Source organism: Neodothiora populina (assembly GCF_041146345.1).
Source record: "Neodothiora populina strain CPC 39397 chromosome Unknown canker_contig_8, whole genome shotgun sequence".
In the NCBI taxonomy this organism is placed as follows: Eukaryota; Fungi; Ascomycota; class Dothideomycetes; order Dothideales; family Dothioraceae; genus Neodothiora; species Neodothiora populina.
The window spans coordinates 1733688-1758444 of record NW_027191411.1 but is presented as its reverse complement, the minus strand read 5'-3'; the positions used below and the strand labels follow the sequence as shown (position 1 = coordinate 1758444).

Sequence of the window (24757 nt, the reverse complement as noted above, 5' to 3'; positions counted from 1 at the left end):
CAACCAGCGTGTGTCCTTTTGGCCCAAGCAAGTGACGGCCCAACCGACGAAACAGTATCGATCAGACTAGCGAATCGTTCTGATGTAATGATCGTGGCAATTTCTCAGAGTCTGCTTAGACCCAGTAACTTGATGACTTTCATATCTGAACCACGCCCGAAGACATAATACGCACTGGAGCAGTGATCTCAAAGGCTGTTCATGATGCACCCTTCTCGCCACACAAGCCAGTGGGCTACAGGGCCATCGACACACAGCAAGACGTACGCCTCTTCTCTCCAAGAGACGGACGCTCTGTTTCACTCTTACGAACATTTGCGCGGTGTGCCTAGCCATGAAGAAGGTCTTGATCGCCTTCGCAAGATAGCCTCTATGGTCAAACCCATCATGAGGAAAAGGGGTTGGCAAGTCAGCGTGCTTACTGAATTTCTGCCAGAGAACGCGAACTTGCTCGGTTTGTCATTCCTCGACGGTCTCTCTTGGGATGTGATACTGACCAAACATATTAGGGTTGAATATAAATCGCGGCTACAAGATATGTGTGCGTCTGAGGTACAATCATGCACTAGGGACGTTCTTACCTTTCGAGCAGACATTAGACACCATGTTGCACGAGTGCGATCAATCACTGTGATGAAAGCTTCTACACATTGTACTAACATAATCCAGACTATCACACATCGTCTGGGGTGCGCATGATGCGAACTTTCATGCTTTATGGGATGAGCTCCGCAACGAGCATGAAACATTGTTAACGAGAGGTTATACCGGAGAAGGGTTTCTATCTAAAGGGAGTAGACTGGGTGGAGGACGTGTTCCACCACATAGTGAGCTTCGTCGCCTGGCCCGCGCAAACGCAGAGAAGCGTCGAGTACTGCAGAAGAGCTCCGGCCAACGAGTTGGTGGAGCCCCACTACACCGTGGATCAGACACGCGTCAAGTCATTGCCGAAGCAGCGCAACGACGAAACACTATCGACAGAGGTTGTGCATCTGGCACGGCCGATGCAGGCAGAATCGCTGATCATGCTTCGCATCAAACTTTCAAGACGAAAGCTGAAGAGGACGACGCGAACGACAGAGCTATTGCTGAGGCTTTGTTGGAGCTGATGGAGGAAGACGAGATGAAAAAGACCATAGGCACGTTCACCTCGCCTCCATCAGAGGGTGGTCTTTCCTGGCATCCAGACCGAGGTCTATACTCAGAAGTGGACTCGAGACCCGACAGTACCATGACCGAAGAAGAGCAGATGAAGTGGGCATTACAGGAAAGCATAAAGTCTGGACAAGCGTCTCCCATCGACACTCATCCCTCCCAACACCAGCCTGATAACAGCAAACGAATGAGCTCGCGGTTAATACACAGACCCGACCTCCCAGCCGCGAAGAGATCGAAATCTCGCATCGATACAAGCAACGTCCTTCGATTCCGGAACCCCGATGTGCTACAAGAGAAGTCATCTCCTGCAGATGCACAGCCAGACTTGATCGATCTCACCGACGAACAGGATTCTACGCCACAATCAGCGGGCACAACGGATACGTGGACATGTGAAATTTGCACATGCATAAACCCTTTACAATTCCTGGCCTGCGATGCTTGCACAGTAGAAAGACCAATCTACCTGAGCAAGAAGACCGCACCTCCTGCCGTGCGGATGAAACCCGTAGCACAAACGCAGAAAACGCCACAGTCCAAGGAGGAGCTCGGATGGTACTGCCGAGAATGTGCGACATTCATGGAGCATAAATGGTGGACATGCTCAGGTTGTGGGCTGATGAAGGATACCTCATGATATACATATAGTTGCACGATGTAAGAACCATCGTGACACACGAGCATGACACTCTTATGAGCAAAGGATATTATGGAAATCCACACATAAAGACAAATTCATACATGACCCATCCATCCTCTCAGCAATTCAGCCAGGGCCGACCACAAACTATCCTTACCAACATGCAGTGCCTCGTTCCTTCACAACCACCCATGTGCCCCGCCACTCCTACCCTTAGCAACCCCAACATTGGAAGAGTCAACACTGCCTTGCTCAACAACACTCCCAGGCACAAGTCTAATACTCCTCTTGAGTTCCTCCCGCCTCTTGTCGGCTTTACTCTGCCGCCTTACGCTCAAACCCAATCTTGCACTCTTGTTGCCACCACCACCTCCACCACTACCACCACCACCGCTATCGCCAATGGCACTGAGGCTTCTGACGTGCGAGAAGAGACTCGGACGGTGCAACATTTTGTCATGTTTGGGTTTGGAGGCGGGATCTGTAGGAGGTAGGTTTGTCGGGTCCAACAGGTTAATGGGACGGGATATAGACTTGAAGCGGGAATCTATTTTTATTTTCGCTGCTGCTGCTGTTCCGGTCGTTGTTCTTGATGAGGATGAAGACGAAAACTGAGGAGGTGGTAGGGAGTCGGTCGAATGTACACTAGATGGTCTCGGTGATACGGGATTTGGTCCGTGAAATGATGCCTCGGGGATGATTGGATTGTTGTTGTCACTTGCTGTGACGACTATGGCTGGTGGTTCATCATCGCTTCCTGCTCTTCTGTGGAACACGTTGAATACCTTTCCTGCTCGTACATGACTAAGTGAGCTCATAGTTGTAGCACCGTCGTTTCTACCACCTGCACCAGAGGGTTTGTGCCGATGACCAAGGAATGATTTTGCTTCCTTTGGACTTTCTTTCTCTACGGGACGTGCTACTGTAGCCGTATGAGAGCCTGATGCAGAGCCACTCAATGACGTCCACAGGGGCCAACCGCGGCCAGAAGACCGTCTCTTCACTGCAGACTTCAGAACCGCGCCTCTCTCCAGGGTAATGGGCGAGCTGAACGCAGCTTCAGCTTCCGCACGTGTAGCTACTACCATGGCGCCCACGGGTGGTGTAAACGGGGTCTTGGGAGAGTGCTTCGCACCTTTACTGGTGCCCATGGGTTGTCCTGCATTCCTGGTTGGGATGGTATGCGGATCAGAAGTGACTGTGTGACTTTGTGGTTTGGCTTTCTCGGATTGGCGTGACGAGGAAGTCGTTGGTGAGCGCAAGGCGCTCAAGAACCTGCTGTGGTTCTTCCTCGTTGATGGAGGAGGCGCTGCTGCTGAGCTCGCAAGATAGTCCTTAGGTATTATGTGGGATGGCGTGGCAGGGCTGCTCTCGGTCGAACTTTGCGATCTTGTCGATTCAGGTGTCAAGGACAGCTTCAAGGGGAAGTTAGCAATCGGGGAGGGGTTGTGCCAGCGGTTGCTGCTTGCATTGTTCTGCGGCCCGAGGCTGTTTCGCGTAGGTGCTAAAGAATCATGGCCATGTATGCTATATCTGGCGCGGTTGTATTGCTCCATACGCTGTTTCGAGATTTGGCGAGGGTTGAAGAACAGCGGTCGAGGGGCTAATTTGACGTCTCGACCGCTAGACGGACGTCTGTGTTCGACGCCAGCAAGATTCGTATCTTGTGAAAAAAGCAAAGCATGATGCTCCTTTGCTAAGCGCTCTGCTTCCGAAATCAAGCTTGCGTTGGTGGACGTGGCTAGCTGAGGAGACTGCAGGACTGGAGGCTGGTTCACCTCGATGATATCTATCAATCGAGGGGTTCGGGGCCTGCCTCGATCTTTCTGATCATATACCACGATCTGTGCTACCGAATCGTCTGTTTTACTATTGACCCAACCGTCATCGTCCGATTCCTCATCGACGGAGGAGTCTTCCTTGCCGATCTGAACTCTGTCTATGAGCGAGATTCGTCGGGCATTCGACTGCTGCTGTCGTACGATCGGAGCCATCGCAGCTCGATCTATAGGGTTCACACCGAAGAATTTATCTGAGAGTTTACTTTCACGGAATTGGAACTTCACAGTGTTTGGGCCTGTCCATGGGGTCGGCTGTGCGATGACTGGTGATAGCAAGCTGTTACCACTGTGATCTTGCCAGAGCCAGCTCTTGTGTAAGTCTGCGCTCAGCGCAGGTGATGTAGGTGACCGCATCTCGCCCATGATCAGGTCAACGAGCCCCATCGTCGAGCGGCTTGTGCGAAAATACGTCTTCTGAGATTGTTTATAAGCTGGAGCTTGTGTGTCGTCAGAACCTGTCAGCAGATCCTTATGGGGAACAACTGCTGCTCTCGCTTTGTCTAATGATACAGTCTTGATATGACGTGGAGTCATGTGAGCCACTATGCCCGAAGGTGGCAGTAATGCAGAAGTACGCCTTTCGTGACTGGTTTCAGTGAAAGCAGCAGCGTCTACGTCGCCATGTGCCGTCATTGCTGCTCCAGCGAAACTCGAGCTTGCACTGATACTTGGTGAAGGTGAAGTCAACAGCGGCTCGTATGCTCTTGGCTGTAAGAACGCAGTGGAAGCAAGTTTTGTGTTAGACTGCTCAACGACGAGCTCAGGTGTGCTCAGGCTGTATATTGACGGCTGCAAGAACATGTCTGTCATTGCGAAGTCACGGCTCGCCCACGACATTGGAGCGCCTGCCCATTGGCCACTACTTCGACTGTATATGCTGGATGTTCGAGACGTGCCTGGTGTAGATTCTGTGTCTGTTGCGCTGCTTACGCGAGGGACTGATGGCAATGGCTTGTCTGAGTTGACTGATGGAGTCTTCTTGACAAAAGCTTGAAATGATGGAGGAGACGGAGGAATGGCTTGTTCCATGCCTCGCAGCGAGGAAGACGAAGCTTTAGATATTTGTGGTGCTAGAGGTGGCCGCGGATGAAGTCTCGGTTGTTTCCTCGCAGAGGCCATCGTGGTAGCGGCAGCCACCTGGGCATGTAGTGAAGCCGGCTGAGTGTCGATATACATGTTTTTAGTTCTGGCTCAAAGTCGAGAACTGCGCGAGGAGTGCAGCAGGTCAAGCTGCCTGAGACAAAGAAAGTCATCATGTCGGTGACCGTGTGATGGGCGTATTGAGATTTGATGTGAAAGACAATGCCGAAACCTACATCAAGGAGCCGAACGAAGGCGGCCCCAAGTCTGAGAAACAGTAATCTGATTCAGAGCTGACAATGTATTCTACGCTTGTCTCAGAACACTTTTCCAGAACGGGATGTAAATGACATTATACATTCCATGTATTTGAGCATTCCGGGCTATAGTGCACGTGGCCCCCTCCCCACCCACGAGAACGTGCAGCCTTCCGTCCCTTGGGTATACGTAATTCGTAATCCATCAAAGCATTCAATGATCTTCGTAAGATGCGATGTAGCCTCTCGCAATTCGCCCTGTCTCTGCGTCCGAGTGAGGATACAATCCAGACCGACCGCGCAGCCATGCAGACCATCGAAAAGGTAGGCGCTTCCCTCTCGGGTTTGTGCGACAGTCCATCGAAAACTTCATATCCAGGGATAGAAATATCTTTTACGATATCTAGCATCGTATGTTATGGACATTTCTACTTCGCGTGATTGACGATTTGCTCGTATAGACTTTCAGGAAGTTTCCTCACGAAACTGATGGCCATAGGCTTTATTTTCGCAGCCTGTAATGACGGAAAAGATCGCAGGATCTGGTTTGGACTGTACCAAGTCATTAGTTGAACCTCTGAGATAGTGCAGCTTACATGAGCCTACCTGGGGCTGCTCAATAGCTGGTCGCGAATCAAGACCAATTGTGCGACAATGCATAGTAAGTTTAGGTGGGGTCCGTAAGCGAAGCAGAAGTCCCAGAGCTGCAATACCTCGGGGAGTGGAGGAGTGCAAGCACACATTGTCAGAACACTGGCAAATGCATAGATCCTCGCCTCCATGCCCTTAGATGCCAGGTATGCGTATAATTTGGGATCGACAATTTCCAGGATTTTGTCGACGAGCGACAGGCCTTTGTGGACACCATCCATTGAACCTCTGACATATCCAGGACATTCATTGGTGATGAAGCGATCGAAAGCACCAAAGGCTTCGACTTCACTTCTAGCAGCATACAAGAACGGGGCGGCAAGAACATTCATTCCTTGCACGTAGCCGATTTGCGATGAAGCATCACCAGCCTCGGAACCCTCCGTGCCAGTTACGGAACCAACACGAGCTCTCGCCGTCGTTGAAGCAGTAGAGGGCGACATTTCTGTTCCATCCAGGCTTTTCGGGACTGACAACGTAGGAGGAGACATCCATCCGTTCACGCGCGCTTCGTTAGCATCGTGTAACTTCCAGGCGATCGCATTGAGCACGCGTGTTAAGCTATTCTCTGTGACACGACGTCTGAATAAGGGATCGGTGGTCAATGTACGGAAAGTGTCGTTGCGTATCTTGGTATATGCTGGAGAAGCCCCTTGACGGACCAGATCAAGATAGGCATCGGTACGCAGAGGTGGCGCGTTCAGGAGAATAAGCCATACATATATGCGCAGCTCGGACTGGTAATATCAGCGCATACATACTCATGGATCTTCGAACTCGAAAGACGTGTTATCCTACCATGCCATCGCTATTACTCGCAATACCATCCGTAAGGACAGTATATCGCAATTGTTCTAACCCACCATTTAAGTCTCCATTGGCAGGACCCTTGTGCAAGAGCATGTCCAAGTCTGCCATCTTTGCGAACGCGTGATCGGCGACACCAGAAATGTTACTACTGTAAATTGGATTGTTTACAACATGATTCAGCGTGTCACGACTAAAGCCTGTTTGCTCAGTGTTTGATTTGAGAAGTGGGCTTCTGTCTCCCTACATGTGCATAACAGGATGTAAGACACTTTACTAAGGCACCTTTGTAGCAGACCGAAGGTGCACCTTACTGTACCGTTCCTCGCACAGAACAGCGGCACGCGGCCTTAGCACGGGTAGTTCGCCGGTGACGTCAACAGTGTCCTTGCCGCATGCCGGGGTGACAGTGGTGACCGGAGGGCGAATTCGAAGAGACTCCGAGTTCTCGACGAAATCTGGGGAAGATGGAGTGCAGAAGCGAGCCGGAGATACAAAGTTTCAACAGAGATCAAATCGAGCCATCGCAGATAGACGCGGTGCGAAGTGTCAGCTTTTCAGCCAGAAATTGAAATTATTCAGAGCCAAGATCGTTGAGGTTCTGGGTGAACACAAGTTGCCGCGGCATTCGAGTTTTCTTTCTCACCGTTTCACGTCGTCGCAGCGTGGGTGAGATTGATGAGGCGGCACATCGTGACAATCGCGCATCTCGCTACGGATGTCGGACGCAGGTACCATCCAGGGCTTTCCAACCCGTTCAACGTACCGGCCTCTTCGATGAGAGAAGAATCTGCTCTGAGTCAGGTCGTAGTTGGTTTTATTGTGCAAAAAGATAAATGAAACATGCTACATGCACGAAAGAATACGCAGGTTCAGACAGAGGATTTTTCTCCGAGCAGAACAAGTCTGATATTGCGTACATGGGCAGGAAAAAACATACTTGAGAGGTATGATGTTGGACGACATGTCGACTGAGAAGCCTCAAAGCACGTAATTTTAGCCCGCCGCTATTGGTCTCCATACTCTCATAATTAATGCCGAGACATGGACACTGTGGTGCTGAACATACTCTTCCTAACCCCATAGGGGAACGACTCGATCACATCATTGTTCGAGTGTTTCTGGGCGATCCACAATGGAAACAAGACTACGACACCACGACGTCTCCCCAAACTTAACCCTCGTCGGCGCACGAGGTGGACTATGCTCTGGACCTTGGTTGTGTTAACCTACCTCGCCTCATCACTTCCCAATCCGCTTTTTACCACGCGACATCCATACTTCTCTTGCAGTATCTTTCCATCTCTCAGGTCCTGCATCTCGAGCTAATCCCACATCGCCGTTCGCTCGGTTCTAGATTGTCGAGCTTGGTCATCTGGCTTTCCATCGTCCAATCCATTGTCAGGATACTCGGAAGCACTCCAGGCTAGACGTGTGAATCGCCCCCAATAGGCTTGCGCCTTCTCGTCTTACCGTTATCACCTCATCGCAGTGTATTGAGATTTCCTCATGAGCCTCAGGGATTGAGTAATTTCTAGTTTTTCTTTTCCTGCCGGGTTGTTTGAGATATAAGTCTCTATATCTCGGTCTCCACCCCCGCTTCTCTTCTGGAGACCCAGTGGTCGAGTTATTCGATCTACATATTGATAGCCAATCTAGTCTGATCCTCGATCATGGCTTCCACCTCGAGCAAGGTTGGCCACGGGCTTGCCAAAGTCCTGGGCATCAAGCTTGACAACCGCCCAGATGCGCATACCGACAAGATCACCAGAGGAGAGTCGGTGTTCTCAGTTTCCAGCGCCGACACATTCGTGGAGGAGGAGCCCACTGTTGTCGAGTGGTTCCAGGATCTCATGCCTTCTGGTCGGGATATGATCAACTACCTTATCAGCCTTTTCCCATTTGTGAGATGGATCGGCCGATATAACCTTCAGTGGTTTTCGGGAGACATGGTTGCTGGTATCACCATCGGTGCCGTGGTTGTTCCCCAAGGTATGGCATATGCTGTTTTGGCTGAGGTCCCCGTCTACTACGGTCTGTACACTTCCTTCATGGGTGTATTGATCTACTGGTTTTTTGCTACTTCCAAGGATATCACCATCGGTGTAAGTTATACCCCATATATGATACGCCCAAGATTGTAGCTTACAAATATATGCAGCCCGTCGCCGTCATGTCCACCATCGTTGGCAACATCGTTCTTTCAGCGAGAGCATCCGATCCCGATATCGATGGTCATGTGATTGCTTCTGCGTTGTCGATCATCGCAGGAGCCATTGTTTGCTTCATTGGACTGGCTCGTCTGGGCTGGATCGTTGACTTCATCTCTCTCACTTCCGTCTCGGCTTTCATCTGCGGCTCTGCTATCAGTATCCTTGTCGGCCAAGTTCCAGGTCTCCTCGGTATCACGGGCTTCTCAACTCGCGATGCCACATACTTGGTGGTTATTCACACCCTTCAGCATCTCGGCCGATCCGATCTCAACGCTGCCATGGGTGTCACCGCCCTAGCTATGCTCTACATCATTCGTTTCATCTGTAATCTGTTGGCCAAGAGGTTCCCCAAGCAGCAGAAGACGTTCTTCTTCCTCAACACTCTCAGAACCGTCTTCGTCATTCTGCTCTACACCATGATCAGTTGGCTTGTGTGCAGAAACATTCCGAATATCCACGTCGGAACGAACTCGAAGAAGTTAGCGCCCTTCAAGATCCTGGGTACCGTGCCTCGTGGTTTCCAGCACGCCGCAGTGCCTACCATCAACACTCGCATTATCAAGATCTTTGCTAGCCAGTTGCCCGCCTCTGTCATTGTTCTGCTGATTGAGCACATTGCCATCGCCAAGTCATTTGGTCGTGTCAACAACTACACCATCGACCCATCTCAGGAGATGATTGCTATCGGTGTCAGTAACTTGCTGTCTCCTTTCTTGGGAGGCTACCCCGCCACTGGTTCCTTCTCTCGTACCGCCATCAAGTCCAAGGCTGGTGTCCGTACCCCCTTCGCTGGTGTCATTACTGCCGTGGTCGTGCTTCTCGCCATCTACGCTCTTCCGGCTGTCTTCTTCTACATTCCCAACGCCACCTTGGCTGCCGTCATCATTCACGCCGTCGGTGATCTCATCACCCCTCCCAACACTGTGTACCAGTTCTGGAGAATCTCTCCTATCGAGGTTCCTATCTACTTCGCTGGTATCTTTGTTACTATATTCTCCAGCATCGAGAACGGTGTTTACACAACTATTTGTGTCTCAGCTGCGCTTTTGCTGTTCCGCGTGGTCAAGGCTCGTGGTCGTTTCCTCGGCAAGGTTCAGATTCACTCCGTCATCGGCGACCACTTGATGGAAGACACCAACGGAACCTACCCTGGAGCGAACAAAGACAACACCGATGTTGCCGTGCGCAACATCTTTCTCCCGTTAGAGCACGATGATGGTTCGAACCCGAACGTCGACGTTGAGGAACCTCACCCTGGTGTCTTCATCTATCGCTTTTCCGAGGGTTACAACTATCCCAATGCGAGCCACTACCTTGATTACATGGTATCCACAATCTTCAAGTCAACTAGACGTACAAACCCCAACACATATGGAAGACTCGGAGATCGTCCCTGGAACGACCCCGGTCCACGCCGTGGAAAGGCTGCAGAAGTCGACTTCCACAAGCCCACCCTCAAGGCTGTCATCATGGACTTTTCTTCTGTTAACAACGTCGATATCACGTCTGTGCAACATCTCATTGATGTCCGCAATCAGCTTGACCGCTGGGCCTCTCCTGACAAGGTACAATGGCATTTCGCGTCCATCAACAACCGCTGGACTCGACGTGCACTTGCATCCGCTGGCTTCGGCTACCCCACCGAGACCGAAGACGATGGAGCTTTCCATCACTGGAAGCCTATCTTCAGCGTTGCAGACATCGGAGGCTCTGCCAGCGCTGCGACCCAAGCCGACTTTGAACTCAACAAGAACACTACCCGCAGCCATCGTGATATCGAGGACGGACGCTCGTCCCGTCACAACCCCGCCGAGATCGACAACATTGCGGAGAGTTCCGGTTCGTCAACGCCAAGCGGTCGCAACAGTCTGGAGAAGCACGTCACGCATCACAGCAGAGCCCAGGTTGGCACAACCAAGAAGGTTGTCGTCCATGGCCTCAACAGACCCTTCTTCCACATCGATCTCACCAGTGCTCTGCAAAGCGCTGTAGCAAACATTCACGACCCGTCTACCATCGACGACAATGATTCCAGGGATCTGCGTGAGGACAAGGACGACAAGGCTATCCGATGAGAGGTTCAGTCCGAGTCTGTTTTGCCTTTTGTCGTAAATGAGAAATGATTTTATTATTACCTTGTCCATTCGAATTCTTGTACATAGGTACGCAGATTGGAGTACTGCGTGGATGGACGAACCATAAGACGAGATTTCTCTATGAGGCGGTGCCCTCCATACCTCGTCTGAAAAACAGAGCAGGAAGGAGAAAAAGAAAAAGTTTATCTTTCGTTCATGCGTGGGGTTGACGACATTTTGAGATACCATTTTTTGTTTATTCCTTTGAAAATATGACACTATTAGATACATACCTATATACACAAGGATATCTAACACTTTATCTACTTTCTACTTTGCATGAATATTGCCTCTTTACCTGCCTACTACGTCTTCTGTCGCACTTGTCATTGATTCTAGTGTTTAGATCCATCGACCAGTCTATTGAACCGATAAGATGCTTGCGAAAGGAAGGAGAGAGAAGCCGTGGACGCGAGAGCAGGTATGTGTTTTCTCATCATATGATCCCCAGACGAGGTGGGTTTCGTGTATATCGTGTGTGAGATTGTGCTGTACTATGTACAGTTCACAGTCATCGTGCCACTTTGGTCTTAGTCGTGTTGATTTGATTGATTTGACTGACCTGCCTGACTGATTCCAAAAAAAAAGAAGAAGAAGCATTAATTTGCATCCTATCCCTTCATTGCATTTCCAGCCAAGGTACCATGAGAAAAGCCATCTAGAAACCACAGACTCTGCATGCGAGGAAGGCACGGTGTCAGGAAAGCACCTGCCTGGATGCGGGAGACAACCGGCACAACACCGGCACTGTCCTGCATCTATATAGTGGGGCTTTTCTCCACTCCTCCATCATTCCTAGATATCCATCATCATACTACAATCTCCTGCTTTTGCCCTGCATCATCGCCCCTGCGCCTACAACGGCTGACCCAGCTACAGTAGCATGCTTAGGACTTGTTTCATTTTCAATTTCATTTTCATTTTCAGTTTCAGTTTCAGTTTCAGTTCTGTTCTGTTCAGAACCCTTTTTCTTGATTGAACAGTTAGCTAGCTACTGTAGCTATTGGTACAGTATAGATGGCATGTAGATAGTTAGGTTAAATCTCGTGTTCGGTTCTTGAATCAATCAGGTTTATCCATCCGTCAATCCGTTTCGGTGCTTTTAGCTTTTGGTGTTGGATCTCGCTGATGCAGGCATGCATGCAATCATCCATCCATGCAATCAAATTCAGACTTGTTGTTTTCTTGTTGATAGACCTCACATAATAACCATTTGATTCATGCATCCATCCAACCGATCCAGACTTTTGTTGCAAGGACAAGAACTTGGAGAAAGCGCAAAGGAAAAAGATGAAGAGAAGAGAAGAAAAATTGAACAAGAAATGTGGTGTGATGTGATATATATACATATATGTCATTTTTGAGAAAAATCGAAAAAAAGGAAATTACTAAATCAACCAAAGGACTTTTTTATATCTCTTTTCTCGTGCTATGCTATGCAAAAATCCCTCTCTTGAGAACAAAACCCTCTTTCTAAGGAAGCAGGAAAGGACGGACGGACGCAGAATCCTATTCCAAAACAGCAGGTAAAACAAAAAGAGGAAACAAGAAAGGTTTGGGGCTTTTTGCTTTTGTACACATCTGCATGCATGCAGCAGACTTAATCCTCGGTGAGATCACCATACTCCCACATACCACGGCGCTCGTCCTTGGCCTCGTTCTCTCTGGTCTTGAGACTGCTCATGATGTCGTTGGCAGCGCGCTCCCAATTCTTGAGTTTCTTAGGGACCATGGCGAGACCCTCGGCGAGGATGTCGGCGTTGATGCTCTGGTCCAGGCTGTCGCTCTGGTTGGGGTCGAAGACAGTGACGTAAAGAGTGCCGTCTTTGGGGTCGACGTAGTCGACGTTGGCGACGAGAGAGCGGTCGAAGCAGACGTCTTGGATCATGGCGACGGTTTCCTTGAGGTACTCGGGGGACTGGGGGAACTGCAAGAATGAAAAGACGGCGTCCACCGCTTGGGGTCGAAGCTTCTGTGCGCCGAACTTGGCTTGGTCGAGCGAACGCAGGCGAGACCAGGGAACGACCTCGCTGTTGCCGTAGTCAACATAGACAACCTCGGAAGTCTTGTTTTCCCTGTCGTTGCGGCGGACACGGGCACGGTACCAAGTGTCGTCCTCGGTGAACTTGGCAGAAACAAAGTCGCCAGCCTTGGGAGGCTGAGGGATCGGTTGGTTGGCTGCCGAAGAGATGTGGAAGGAGCGGAAAGAAGCCATGAGATCAGTCAGTGCGGCGGTGCCGGTACCGATTTGTTGAACCTTGACTCGTGCAGTTTCGGGATCGACGTGTGTGATCATGATGTCGCGGTAGTCCTTGCGGCGCTCGGTGGGAGTGCTGTCGCCGTTGGTGCCGTTTGACTCAGGCACATAAGCATCGGTCTCGTCAACCTCTTGAGAGGGATCCCACTCGTGCCACATGCCGCGCTTGCCCTCCTTTGCTCTTTGCTCAGCGGCGAAAAGCTCGTTTGCGTTTCCGGACTTCTCGGCGCTGTATGCGTGGACAGATGCAAGACCCTCCTCGACAAGCTGCTTTGCGAAGTTCTCGCGGTTGATGTACATGGTTCCAATGAAGCCGCCGACCTTGTCAATGTCCTCGACATCAATCTCAACATCGCGTTGTAGACATCTGCGGCTGGCGAACTCGTGTGCTTCTTGACCGAAAGGCTCAGCCTTGTCGGTAGGGCTGCGAGCAGACTTTGGAGCGCGAATGCCAGAAAGGACAAAAGTAATCTTGGCGTTTTCTCTTTGGATCAGGACGGAGAAACGAGATGCGCTCTTGACAAAGTCGACAACAGCGGGAACTCTTCTCTGGCGCGATAGCAAAGTGAGTTGTCTCTTGGCTTGGTCGACGGAGGCAGAGTAGTCAACGTAGTCAGTCTTCTTAGGAGGCTTGGGATTCCACATGCCCTTTCCTTGACTCTGGGCTTGCTCTTCGGCTGCGAGAAGTTCATCGTAGATGGGAGATCGATCAGTGTCGTCCATTCGGTGGCGAATGACTGACGCGTATCCGTTCTCGACAAGCAAAAGACCAACATTCTTGTCATTGAATGTCACTGTGGCCATCTCACGCTCGTCGTAGCCCTCAGTGGCAGCGCGTTTGCCATCAATGGTAGCCTTGATGTGTTTGCCGATGAGCTTCTTGCGCAGGAACTCCTTTGCCTCGGCGCCAAACGGAGCTTGCTTGGGGTCCGAGGGCTTTGGCTGTCTGACACTGCTCAAGTTGACACGCTTCTCCATACCTGCCTTGTTGCGGAGGTAAAGCGTATCGGCGGAGAAGACACGGCTCACGGAGGCTTCGATCTCGCCGGTGCTACCAGGACGTTGGGAAACGTGGCCCTCGAACAAACCGAGCTTGTTCTCGCGAGCATACCTCTCTGCGGATCTCAGCTTGCCCATTTCCGCTCCGAGCCACGTCGAGTGGTGGTCGGTGCAGCGAGCGAGACCAGCCTTGAGCAAAAATTCGGCAATGCTCCCCATAGGGTGACGGACCTCGCCGACGAGAAGGTTGTTTGGAGAGACACCAAGAACGCGAATGGCGACACCACGCTGCAGCAGTCTGCTCTCGACGAATTGATGAGCTTCGGCACCGTGTGGCTCAGCAGGTTGCTCAGTGCTGTCCGAGGGATTTATACGCTTGGTGGCAGGAGCGCGGATACCAGCGACGAGGACGATTGTTTGAGCGTGTTGAGTAGGAGTGAGCATCAGGCGGCAGATGAGACGGTCACCGCTTAGCACACGCTCGACGATGGCATCGACGGGCTTGCCCTTGTGCGACTCGACGAATTGCTTTGGATCCGAGAGCTCGTAGACGCTGTCGATGCGCGGGATGCTTCTTTGCCAGAGACCCTTTTCGTCTGCTTTTGCGTGTGCTTCGAGGGCTTGCAGTCTCTCGAGTAGCTCTGTGCCTTGGGCACTCTCTTCCTTCTTGCCTGCATCGTCCCTGAGCTTGACCATTCCCTCGCGGACGATGAGATCGAGCAGCTGTTGGCCATTTTGCAAGGTGACGGTGCCGTAGTCGCGAGGTGAAGGCGTAGGAATGTTGTAGAGCGTGCTGAAGCGTATCACTTTGCCCACGCAGAGCTTGCGTAGAAAGTCACGAGATTCAAAGGCAAAGGGCTCGTCGCCCTCCCTTCGTAGCCTCGGTGCGCTCACAAAGGCGAGGCTCAGCGTGCGTTCTTGGCCAGGGTTTTTGATGTTATGCAGGATCAGAGTGTCGCCGGACAGGACCTGCTTGACTTTTGCTTCCATGAGAGCCATGTTGAGTCTGCTTTTAAGCTGACGTAGATTTGCTATAGGTGGGAGGGGGAATTGAGTGGAATGACGCTTGCCAAAGCTATCAGAATGTCCTGCGCTGTTTTATTTCAGGTCAGCAAGAACCTTCTATTTTGTCTGAATTGGTTTTGTGACTGCAGAAGAACAATGTGAAAGCACATGCAGGAGGAGGGGGACAGCAGCTGCAGCTGGTCTCGTGCCTTTATACAGTACTTTGACAGCTGTATGCTTCGCAACAGGGGTCTGCAGACCTTTTGCGAAGTTGAAACAGGTAGGGTGTAGAAGACTAAACAGCGGGAAAAAAGGAAAGGATACTGACTCTTGTGGTTTCGCAATGTGGCTTTTGAATTGAGTGCGGGTGTAAGGAGTAGGAATACGGTACAGTACATCTAGAATTGTTTCGAGGCCAGATGGTCTATAGAAACAAATTGCGGGGAGCGGAGCGGCAGACGACTTCACTTCCGCCAGCCAATTCAGTACTGGTATAGCATAAGTTAGACGTATGGTCCACATGCACATGTGCCTCTGTTACACCTTTACTCTTTTTCACTAATGGAGTGGGGGCTAGTCGACCTACAAGGAACTACATGTATAGCTGTCACCTACCTTACTTGCCTGTAAAAGTATCGATATCTCATTTATAGCTTCGCTTTCGAGCTAGTTCCAGCAACATGCAACTGCACACATGTCATTTGTCCGTACCCAATTCGAACCAGCTCTGGCACAGACAGGAGAAACTTCGGGTCGTCGTCGTGGGCACTTGTTCATGTGATGAAACGACATTGCGGCCTGCAGAACATGAGGTATACTTGACTGTAACACAGGCCTTGGCAATATTGCTCTTCACAATGATCGAGAGAGCTTGACAGCAGGCCGACCTACGACAATACAAATGTCACCGATTCAAGACAGTCCTGTTACTTCCATTCTCACACACTCACGGCCCATCGTCTGCTACAAAACAGTTTGTGCACAACTGGCTCGTATTCGTCAACTAAATTATGCTACAGCCGTTGCATCGTCAAGAGCTCCGGCTTTCGTAAGATTCCGTCATCTCTTCAATTACTCGCTCATCTATTTTCCTGCTTCGGGTCGTAGTCAGGGAGGAGAAGCACTTAAGCGGAGATACCGATGACACCTGAGCGAATCACAAATCAGTAACATATTCCACGCGAGACACGACAAGCTATAGATGTTGAACTCACCGCAGGCAGGGCGGGGACCAGCATTGCCGGTCTTCTTGCTCTCCTCGTTGTCACCCTTGCCGAGGTCATCAGTGCCGCCGTGGACGACAATGGTGCGGCCGAGGACGCTCTCGGGGCCAATGAGCTTGACGAGCTTGTCAGAGACGGAGCCCTGGGCGTTGCCCTGGCCGTCAGTCTTGAAGTTGCCGAGGTCACCAACGTGGCGCTCGCTGTCGGTGGGAGCACCGTGGGTCTTGCTGTGAGGGTTGACTGTTGCAAGGTCAGCCACGCTACTGTCGCCGAGACTCGAGAGATGCTTTCTTACAGTGAGGACCGGCGGAAGTGCAGCCGTTGGTGTTGTCACCGAAGGCGTGGACGTGCATGCCACGCTCAGCGTTGGGGTCGTTGCCGGTGATGTTCCAGCTGATGGTGGTCTCGGCACCCTCAGAGGCCTGCTCGAAGGTAACGGTGCCGGAGACCTTGGAGTCTCCACGGAGGACGGCAACTGCAGTCAATGCATGTTAGCAATCTTGTTGCATACGCCAACAGTCAATGCTCGACCGCTCGACGTGATCTGGCATGGGTATGGATGGGGATGATGCGAGCCGAAGGTCCGCCATCGGTCCGGGCAAACAATGCACATCGACTACATAAAGGCACGAAGGAAGGTGAGGCAGCTGATCTCCATGTGCCACGCGGTGCCTGCTCATGCACTGATGATCAGAGACACCTTGATGGCATCCAAGCCTGCAAAGACTCCCTCATTCCATCTCTGGGACTCAGCAGCCCAACCCCACCAGGCCAATGAAAGTCGTCTGTGACAAAACAAGTGCAAGCAAGACCAGACCAGAGTAGGAAAGAGAACAACCCCCGCTAAACGTGACATACCTGCTTTGACCATTTTGAATGATGATGTGATGATGGGTTTTTTGTTTTGTTTATGTTGTTCTGTTTTTGACAAACTTCACAAGAGAGAGAAAAGATGGGAGAGAGAAGACGAAAGTAGCAAGACCGAGTTAGCAGTTCGACTGATATTAGTGAGCAGCCAGCAGCTAGAGCAAGAGGAAGACAAGAGAAGCCCCGCACCGACGAGGCTCGTGCTTACACTGATGGGGGAGCGTCGGCCTGAAAGCAATGACGACAAAAGCTTCCGTCTCCACCTCTGGCACTTGCCATTCGGCACCGCAGTCGGAGCTTCCTGCCAGCCAACTCGCTCGCCAGCTTCCCAGGGTGGGCGCTTCTTGGAGGGGGAAAGTCACAGAAGTGGGGCGAGTGAGGTACAGTAAGATAGGCACAGTAAGGTAGTTTACACGGTAGCTCTTGCACGCGGCTGTCGTTCAAGAACAGCTTGCAAGAGAGGGTTTTATTCCGTTTTAATCTCAATTAACATGGTCCCATATCATTATATCTCAATGTAGTTGTGCGGGATGGAAAGTCAGTGAACTTCGCAAGAAATGCGAGCGAGCAGAATCCCGTTCATTCGACAGATGTGGTCGGAGAGTCCGTTCCGCTGCTTTGCTAAAAGCACTTGCGATCTCGCCATACAGTATACAGAAGACCTAATAGTGGGGTCGTATTACTCGATATGTGGAAAATGCCAACTCGGTCACCCTCGAGTCGGGCAAGTAAGGTGGCTCAATTAGTCCTGCCAGACTTTGCAATAATTAGCGCATCGCATCATGTACAACTTCCCCAATGCTCACTTGGGGAATCAATCAAAGCTGTTTGTTTACCGGCTTCTTACCTAGTGCTAGAGAGCGGTGACTAGTGTGGACCCTTGCTCACCTTGGTACACCCAAGTTGAGCCCTCTGACAACCCTTTTTTATCAACACAATAACACTTGTCGTTTCAGCTGCAGTTGTGAAACGTAAAGATACTTTGGCCACATCAACGTAAGGTAGTATGGTAAACATGTCATCTGCAGAACATGAAAATTAGGGAAGAAACGCGATAATTAATTTTTTTCATTCTACGGGGGGGGTCTCAAGAGTAACAAAATCGTGTCAAGTCATCGCTATGCACATCATCCACTCTGTATCTTCCCGAGCACAGATTAGATGTCATCAAAACGCCAAAACAAGGCATTTAAGCCTTCTGGAGCTTCTCCTTGAGAATATCCTTGAGGGTGACGGCGTCAGCAGCAAACTTGCTGATGCCCTCGCTGAGCTTGTTGACGGCCATGGGGTCCTCGTTGAAGTCGAAACGGAAAGCGGCTTCCTTGTGGAGGTACTCCTTCTTCTCGATGTCGAGGTTGGTGGCGTCGCTCGCATTGAGCTTCTGGGGGATGGCGTCGGTGCTGTTATAGAGCTCCTCGAGAAGGTTGGGCTGTGTCATATTAGCACATTGCGTGTGAATTTGCTGGGCAAGTCAAGCAAGACTTACGGAGATGGTGAGGTAGTCGCAGCCGGCGAGCTCGGTGATCTCGCCGATGTTGCGGAAAGAGGCACCCATGACGATGGTCTTGTAGCCATACTTCTTGTAGTAGTTGAAGATGGCCTGGACGGACTTGACACCGGGGTCCTCCTCCTTCTTGTACTCCTTCTTGTGGTTGGCCTTGTACCAGTCAAGGATACGACCGACGAAGGGAGAGATGAGGAAGGCACCGGCCTCAGCGGCGGCAATGGCCTGGGGAAGAGAGAACATAAGGGTAAGGTTGCAGTTGATGTTGTGCTTGGATTGCAGAATGTGTGCGGCCTTGATGCCCTCGTATGTGGAAGCGATCTTGATCAGAATGCGGGACTTGTCAATTCCCTCGGCCTTGTAGAGCTGTTTGTGATTTCTGTCAGCATGGAGCTTCTCTGTGGACTCGAGAAAAGATGCAACTCACGTCAATAATCTTGAGGGCCTTGGCGACGGAAGCGTCGGTGTCGAAGGAGTAGGCAGCGTCGACCTCGGTCGAGACCTTGCCGGGAACGATCTTGAGAATCTCCTTGCCGAACTGGACAAGAAGAGCATCGAGAGTCTCCTCGACCTGCTCGTCGATGGAACCGCCCTTCTTCTTGCCGAAAGCGACGGCCTCGTCAATGAGCTTGGCGTAGTCGGGCTTCTTGGAAGCGGCAAGGATCAGGGAAGGGTTGGTGGTGGCATCCTGAGGCTTGTACTTGGCAATGGTAGCGAAGTCACCGGAGTCGCAGACGACAACCTAAGGAACAGCAACAACAGTCAGCGGGGTGTCACGGAAACAGTGGTATGGCAGAGTAGCCATGGTAGTGCATCTACATACGGTGCCGGTGGCTTTGAGCTGGTCGAGAGAGCTAGTCATGTTTGTGGATTTGAGTGTATGGAAAAATTAACACTTTTTTTTTATGTTCAGGTTGGATGGAAGTGGAAAAAGAACACAGGTGGGATATGGAAGATATAGAAGATGATGAAAGAATGTTGAGAGAAATTGGAAGAGGGTGTGCCCCTCCATGGGCCGACGTCAGTTTGTTCTGGTCCAAGCTCCGGAGCGCACGGTCCCTGCCCCTAGACGAAGACGACGACGACGGAGCTTCATGGATGCCCGGCCGTCTCTCGTCTCTGCACACACTGCAATGGCAACGTTCCGCCACTCTGCTTTTTAGCCGGCCCTTTTCCTCCTCGGACTAGTGTGCTCCGCGACAGGACCAATCTGCTTCGCCCATTTGTGCACCTTACTCGTGCTTCTGCGCTCCATTCACCTCCGCTTGTGCTGCTGTAGCCAAGGGCAAAAAGTATAAGGGATGCTTCAATACCATATGTCTGCCGGAGAGTCCAGCATGGTATTGGGGCGCCCCGGACTACTGTATCAACGGCGTTGGACCAGACTGTCGCGCTGGCGGTATATTGGCCATTCAATTCAATAGTAGGGATAAGCATGAGTCACCTTTCTTATGTACTGCTACTGCATTCATTCCACCAGCTTGTACTGTACATCAAGGTAATGTACCCTACAGGTGGTCAGAGTGACGCAGTAACGGTACGGGCTCTCGAGGTCTAATACTGTAATGTTGAAACTCTCTCACCCGCAATATTCGGTACCCCGGAGGCACGCCCACGCGTGTGCACGCCTCGACGGTACTCCCACGTTGTGGTAGAATATGTGAAATAACCGGTAGTGGCTCAGGCAGATAGCCGCTCATGCTGTCGAACAGAGACGTTGCATTTGTATTGGCGATGGTTGATTGACCGCATCTCGTACATCATTATTGCTGCGCTTACACACTAATATTTCACTCTATATGGTGGTTGTGTGAGATGTGAGGAAACAAAGGTTCTCAATGATTATCCTATATAAATAAGTGGTATATTGCTTTCTGCAACCCCCGTTGCAGCGAGCCGGGGAATGTCCAAGTCATTCCCTTTTCTCTTGTCTTCAGTCTCCAAGAGACCGAATATTTTCTGGCCTTTGAGGCTCTTTCTGCGGTTCTGGTACTTGTATCAGGACGCTATAGTCCGGGGTCAAATAATGCTAATTCAACATCGTTGACTCGAGCTCCTCGACATCAGTCTTAGCATACTTTGACTTGTAGCTTTTTGCACAAGTGCATACGACAGATATTTTCATCTGCGTGCTGCCGAAACAACGGGACTGGAACACCCCAAGGGGCGCTGTGGACAGAATGCTGACGGTAAGGAAGGGATGGGGTTTACTCAGAGTACATTTCGCACCTTTCACGAGCCAACCATTAGAATGCTCGCCTGTCTCATTGTGAGACGATGACGGTGTCGTCGCCTAGAAATTGTCGGCGATGTTCTGCAATACGTGCACCAATCGTCTCTGTGCTACTCGTCGCCTCCTGCCGAATTTGTTGGATGATGAGCTTCAATCCGACGTTGAAGCGGCCAATGTCCTCTCTGGTTTTGGCCGGGTTGTTTTGACCAGTGCCAAGCTGAATCAGAAGTTGGTCATCTACAATGTCAGTAGCCTACGTTAGCTTCGAAGCTTTCTTCCGGCACAGCGAACGACGAAGATGGGGGATTGCGCAGAGTGTGCGGTGTGGCAAGGGGGACATAAGAGGCGTTGCGTCCTACTACGACGCACCGGAAAGGGTCATGTCGCGCCAGTGTTGCCCGTCGCAAGACTGATCGCGACATATACCGCCAGCAAACTCAAAACGACAGAGAGGCAGGTCAGGGTTTATGCGGTGGCTATAGGTCAAGGAGTGAAAGCCGCCAGACACAACCTTCGTGTAGTCGGGATGGAAACGGTATTTCTTGAACATCTTCAAAGGGCTCTGGTAAGGGCTATACTGCGGGCGTGCAACGATGGCATTGTTGGACTGTTTGGTCGCATGTCAGCTCTCATTCGTGAATCTTATGGCGGTCTTACCGGTGTGTTCAGCTCTGTCTGCTGCTGTAGGTCAGGCTGTAGTTCTGGTGCTAGATCGTCAGTAATACTTTCTTTGGCATGATCAGCGACTGCATGTGGAGCAGAACCTGCCTGCGGCTCTGCAGAGACCTCGGCTGGTGCCGGTTCATATGCAGAGTCGTCGTCTGAGTCTTCCGAGTCGCTGGACTCTAGGTCCATCTCGCTTTCACCTTGATCATCGTCGCTAGCTAGTGCGTCCGTGATGTCCCGCTCGAGCGGTTCTTTGGATGCATTTGCTTGCATATATGCTGTTGGATCCGCACGCGATCTTGTGTTGTCTTCGTCTTCGTCATCATCTTCGTCGGACGATGAAGTCTCTGAAGTCGCCATCTCAATATCGCTACTGCTCGAAACTGATGGAGCATCCTGCTGGTCGGGCGAACTCTCTTCAGGTCGCACGGCTACATCCTCTCCTGAGCTCTCGGACATGCTAGAGCCATCATCGTTGTCGTCCTCATCATTGTCCTCGGGGGTATTTGATTGACCAGATTCATCGGCTGCACATGCGGCATTATCCTCGAGCATTGCATGGTCAGAGGTATAGCTCAGGCTCTCACCAAGCTTTCCCCCAGTGTTGTGCGATGTTGATGGCTCATGTAGTCCTTCCGCGAGTGACGGCATAGAATCCTCTGAGCTATCTTGTCGAATCTCTTGACTCTGCAGATTGACCTTGTCTTCTTTCTCGTGCTCTTTCGTATCATGTTGATTCTGCAGTATCGCCATCTGTTCCTGAAGCCTCGCTATTTCAGTACGACGATCGGTGAGTACAGCATCACTCGCAGAAATGTCGGCCTTTAGATTGCTATGTGGATCAGGACTTGACGCAGCTGTGATGAGACCAGTGCCAGAAATCGAAGTACTCTGTATCCCCGGTATTCTTCCATCCTGCAACAGTGCAACTGGGCTCCGGACGTGCGACGGGGTAGGCTGGATTGCCGGAGACTCGGGCCGGCTCTGATCAAACTGTGTCTTTGCTTTGAGAGCCTTTTTGCGCCGCTCGTACTCTTGGATCCTAACCTGGAGCGCGTTGATTTCCTGTTCCTTCCGTTTCAATTCCTCTGCGTCGTTGACAGAGCCAGGGGTGCCTACTGGAGTCGGGGCACCCTGGAAATGACCCGTTTTCGTAGGCATAGTTCGATGCGGAAAGTCACGAAGAGGTGGTAGATCTCTGATGCTCTTCTGACGAGTGGAATTTGCTTCGTGGGACATGCTTGTCGGCTGGCCAGCCTCATTGACTTTGCCATCGTCGTCACCAGCACCTCCCTCATCGTCACTGACCTCGATGATCATAGCATCATCGGAACTATTCCGCCTGCTGCGTCCGAAAGGTCGCTTGTAAAACGGCGTAGTTGATGGCGTTTGCGCTTCGATCAATTCAGATGCATTCGGTCGTTTGCGCAACTTTGACACAGCAGGGCTCGACTGTGTTGGATTCAGTGACAATGCCTGCGGTTCGGTTGTCTGTTGCAGTGTCGGTGGTGCCTCTGAATTCTTGTTCTCGGCAGTAGAAGGAACGGCGTTTGAGGTTGGACCTGATGAGGACATGAAAAGGCCTGGAATGCCAAACGAGGTCAGGCCGGGAATTGCGCTGGCGGAATTGGGGGCGCCACTGTTCACTGGCCTTTGGTCTGCGACAGATTTCTGCGGTGGCTCGATGTGATCACTATCCGTTGGGAGGGGTGTTATGATGGTCGAAGCAGGCTGTGAACTCGGAGTATCAACCGGGGTTGTCGAGTCTGTCGAGGGTTTAGGTGCCATGCGACGCTTCATGGCCTTGAGAGCCTCCATCTTTTTTCGCACTAGTTCTGTGGCAGCATCTGAGGTTTTGTTGTTCGTTTGATCCTTCCCGGGCGCGGCACGACGAGGTAGCGTCGTTGAACTTTGTAGTTGCACGGCCCCAGATGCCATCGGATTGGATGGTGCCTTTGCAGAAGACAAGTGGGGCGCAGCTCCGGCACCTGCCACAGCCGGAGTGGGAGCAAGAGAATGCCCAGGTGCCGATCCGGAGACAGAGTGCTTTGGCGACGATGACGCTGCTGACTTCTTGTTCTTTGCAGCCTGTAACCTGGCAAGATACGATTGTCGGTCCAGAGGCGCTGGAGCAGGGGCTTTGGGCGCGACAGGGACTGACAGTCTAGCAGGGCTTGATCTGTCATTACTGGGCCGGGGGATGGGCGCATTGTCATTTTCTGTTGTGGTAACGCCGGGTGCCACCTCTTCTACCGAGGGAGGGAGTGTTGGCACGGCTTGTGTGACAGCAGCAACCGGAATGCCGAGTTCTTCATAAGTGTTGCGCAACAAATCTGGATCCAGACCTTCACGGACAAGATCTTCAAAGGTAAAGCCTTGCTGGTTCAGGATAGACACGAAGGCAAGAGCCGGTCCCTTCTTTTGCCTTGTGTCTTGGCTGTCGGTCAAAGATACATCTTGGAGACTGCGAGCTGCCGATGGCGCTTCGGGACGGGGGTGCCCATGACCATTCGTGAAAGCGCTGTTGTAGCTGGACTGCCGCTGAGACACGAGACGTTCCTCCTTTTGCGGCGGGCTGATCTTACGCTTCCGCGTCGCCAAGGAGGATCGAAGTCTGGCGGAGCGGTCTCCAAAATCACTTAGCTCCCCCTCTTCGCGATCAGGTGATGCCATGTGTCCCTGCCCCTGCAATGGTACCTCCGCAGGCTGAGCTCTCGGGATTGGGACAGGCACAGTGGGTGCGTGATAAGCACCGGCAACGAGTGTACCTGGCTGCGGAAGAGTGAATGCTTGCGGAGGAGGAGGCGGAGGTGGCGGTGGTGGTGGTAGAGGTAGTGAGGCCGTTTGCGATTGGAAGTGAGAGAAGAGCGCGGCGAGTTGCTGGGGTGTCAAGTTGAGACCCTGCAACTCTGGGGGCAGCGATACGTTCTGCATGGGAGGAGGCTGGACTGCATGAGGCGTAGTGGGCAGCTGGGGAAGAGGTGGAGGATAGGCTGGCGGCGCTGTCGCCTGTGTCGGTAGCGGTGGAGGCCAGACTGGGTAAGGGTTGTAATATGCAGGCGGCGTAGGGCCGCTGGCATTATCATGCGCCATGATGAGAATGCGATCAGCAAGATTGCGGTTAATCGAACCTGTTCAAGACACGCAGCGGTGAGATGGCGATATGCATGGGTGAGATTCAGCGTCAAGTGATGATGGCGGCGACGTTAGCCGTGCCTCGA

The 24757-nt window shown here is 51.6% G+C and overlaps 8 protein-coding genes across 9 annotated transcripts; 2 read left to right on the top strand and 6 right to left on the bottom strand.

Moving 5' to 3' along the window:
• Window positions 1-204: 204 nt before the first annotated feature.
• Window positions 205-1795, top strand: AAFC00_007050 (uncharacterized protein; the record flags this gene model as incomplete). The annotated part of the gene is made up of 3 exons (XM_069347102.1): window positions 205-454; window positions 510-615; window positions 670-1795. The coding sequence occupies 3 exons, from the start codon at window positions 205-207 to the stop codon at window positions 1793-1795; spliced, it is 1482 nt and encodes a 493-aa protein (XP_069199973.1).
• Window positions 1796-1977: 182 nt separating this feature from the next.
• On the bottom strand, window positions 1978-4815 carry AAFC00_007049 (uncharacterized protein; the record flags this gene model as incomplete). The annotated part of the gene is made up of 1 exon (XM_069347101.1): window positions 1978-4815. One exon carries the CDS (start codon window positions 4813-4815, stop codon window positions 1978-1980), a length of 2838 nt encoding a protein of 945 aa, XP_069199972.1.
• A 589-nt stretch (window positions 4816-5404) lies between these two features.
• On the bottom strand, window positions 5405-6545 carry AAFC00_007048 (uncharacterized protein; the record flags this gene model as incomplete). The annotated part of the gene is made up of 3 exons (XM_069347100.1): window positions 5405-5528; window positions 5583-6364; window positions 6426-6545. The coding sequence occupies 3 exons, from the start codon at window positions 6543-6545 to the stop codon at window positions 5405-5407; spliced, it is 1026 nt and encodes a 341-aa protein (XP_069199971.1).
• A 1562-nt stretch (window positions 6546-8107) lies between these two features.
• Window positions 8108-10722, top strand: AAFC00_007047 (uncharacterized protein; the record flags this gene model as incomplete). Its single annotated transcript, XM_069347099.1, has 2 exons — window positions 8108-8539; window positions 8596-10722. 2 exons carry the CDS (start codon window positions 8108-8110, stop codon window positions 10720-10722), a joined length of 2559 nt encoding a protein of 852 aa, XP_069199970.1.
• A 1660-nt stretch (window positions 10723-12382) lies between these two features.
• Window positions 12383-15037, bottom strand: AAFC00_007046 (uncharacterized protein; the record flags this gene model as incomplete). Its single annotated transcript, XM_069347098.1, has 1 exon — window positions 12383-15037. The coding sequence occupies one exon, from the start codon at window positions 15035-15037 to the stop codon at window positions 12383-12385; it is 2655 nt and encodes an 884-aa protein (XP_069199969.1).
• Window positions 15038-16167: 1130 nt separating this feature from the next.
• Window positions 16168-17137, bottom strand: AAFC00_007045 (uncharacterized protein; the record flags this gene model as incomplete). The annotated part of the gene is made up of 4 exons (XM_069347096.1): window positions 16168-16190; window positions 16258-16506; window positions 16562-16741; window positions 17125-17137. 4 exons carry the CDS (start codon window positions 17135-17137, stop codon window positions 16168-16170), a joined length of 465 nt encoding a protein of 154 aa, XP_069199968.1.
• Window positions 17138-18322: 1185 nt separating this feature from the next.
• AAFC00_007044 (uncharacterized protein) lies at window positions 18323-19499 on the bottom strand (the record flags this gene model as incomplete). Its single annotated transcript, XM_069347095.1, has 4 exons — window positions 18323-18562; window positions 18620-19003; window positions 19065-19379; window positions 19461-19499. The coding sequence occupies 4 exons, from the start codon at window positions 19497-19499 to the stop codon at window positions 18323-18325; spliced, it is 978 nt and encodes a 325-aa protein (XP_069199967.1).
• Window positions 19500-20901: 1402 nt separating this feature from the next.
• On the bottom strand, window positions 20902-24629 carry AAFC00_007043 (uncharacterized protein; the record flags this gene model as incomplete). 2 transcript variants are annotated; one of them, XM_069347093.1, is made up of 4 exons in its annotated part: window positions 20902-21107; window positions 21240-21477; window positions 21528-21571; window positions 21635-24629. In XM_069347093.1, 4 exons carry the CDS (start codon window positions 24627-24629, stop codon window positions 20902-20904), a joined length of 3483 nt encoding a protein of 1160 aa, XP_069199965.1. The 2 variants fall into 2 exon arrangements, with proteins under 2 accessions (XP_069199965.1, XP_069199966.1); XM_069347094.1 differs by having other exon boundaries at window positions 21528-24629.
• Window positions 24630-24757: the final 128 nt, after the last annotated feature.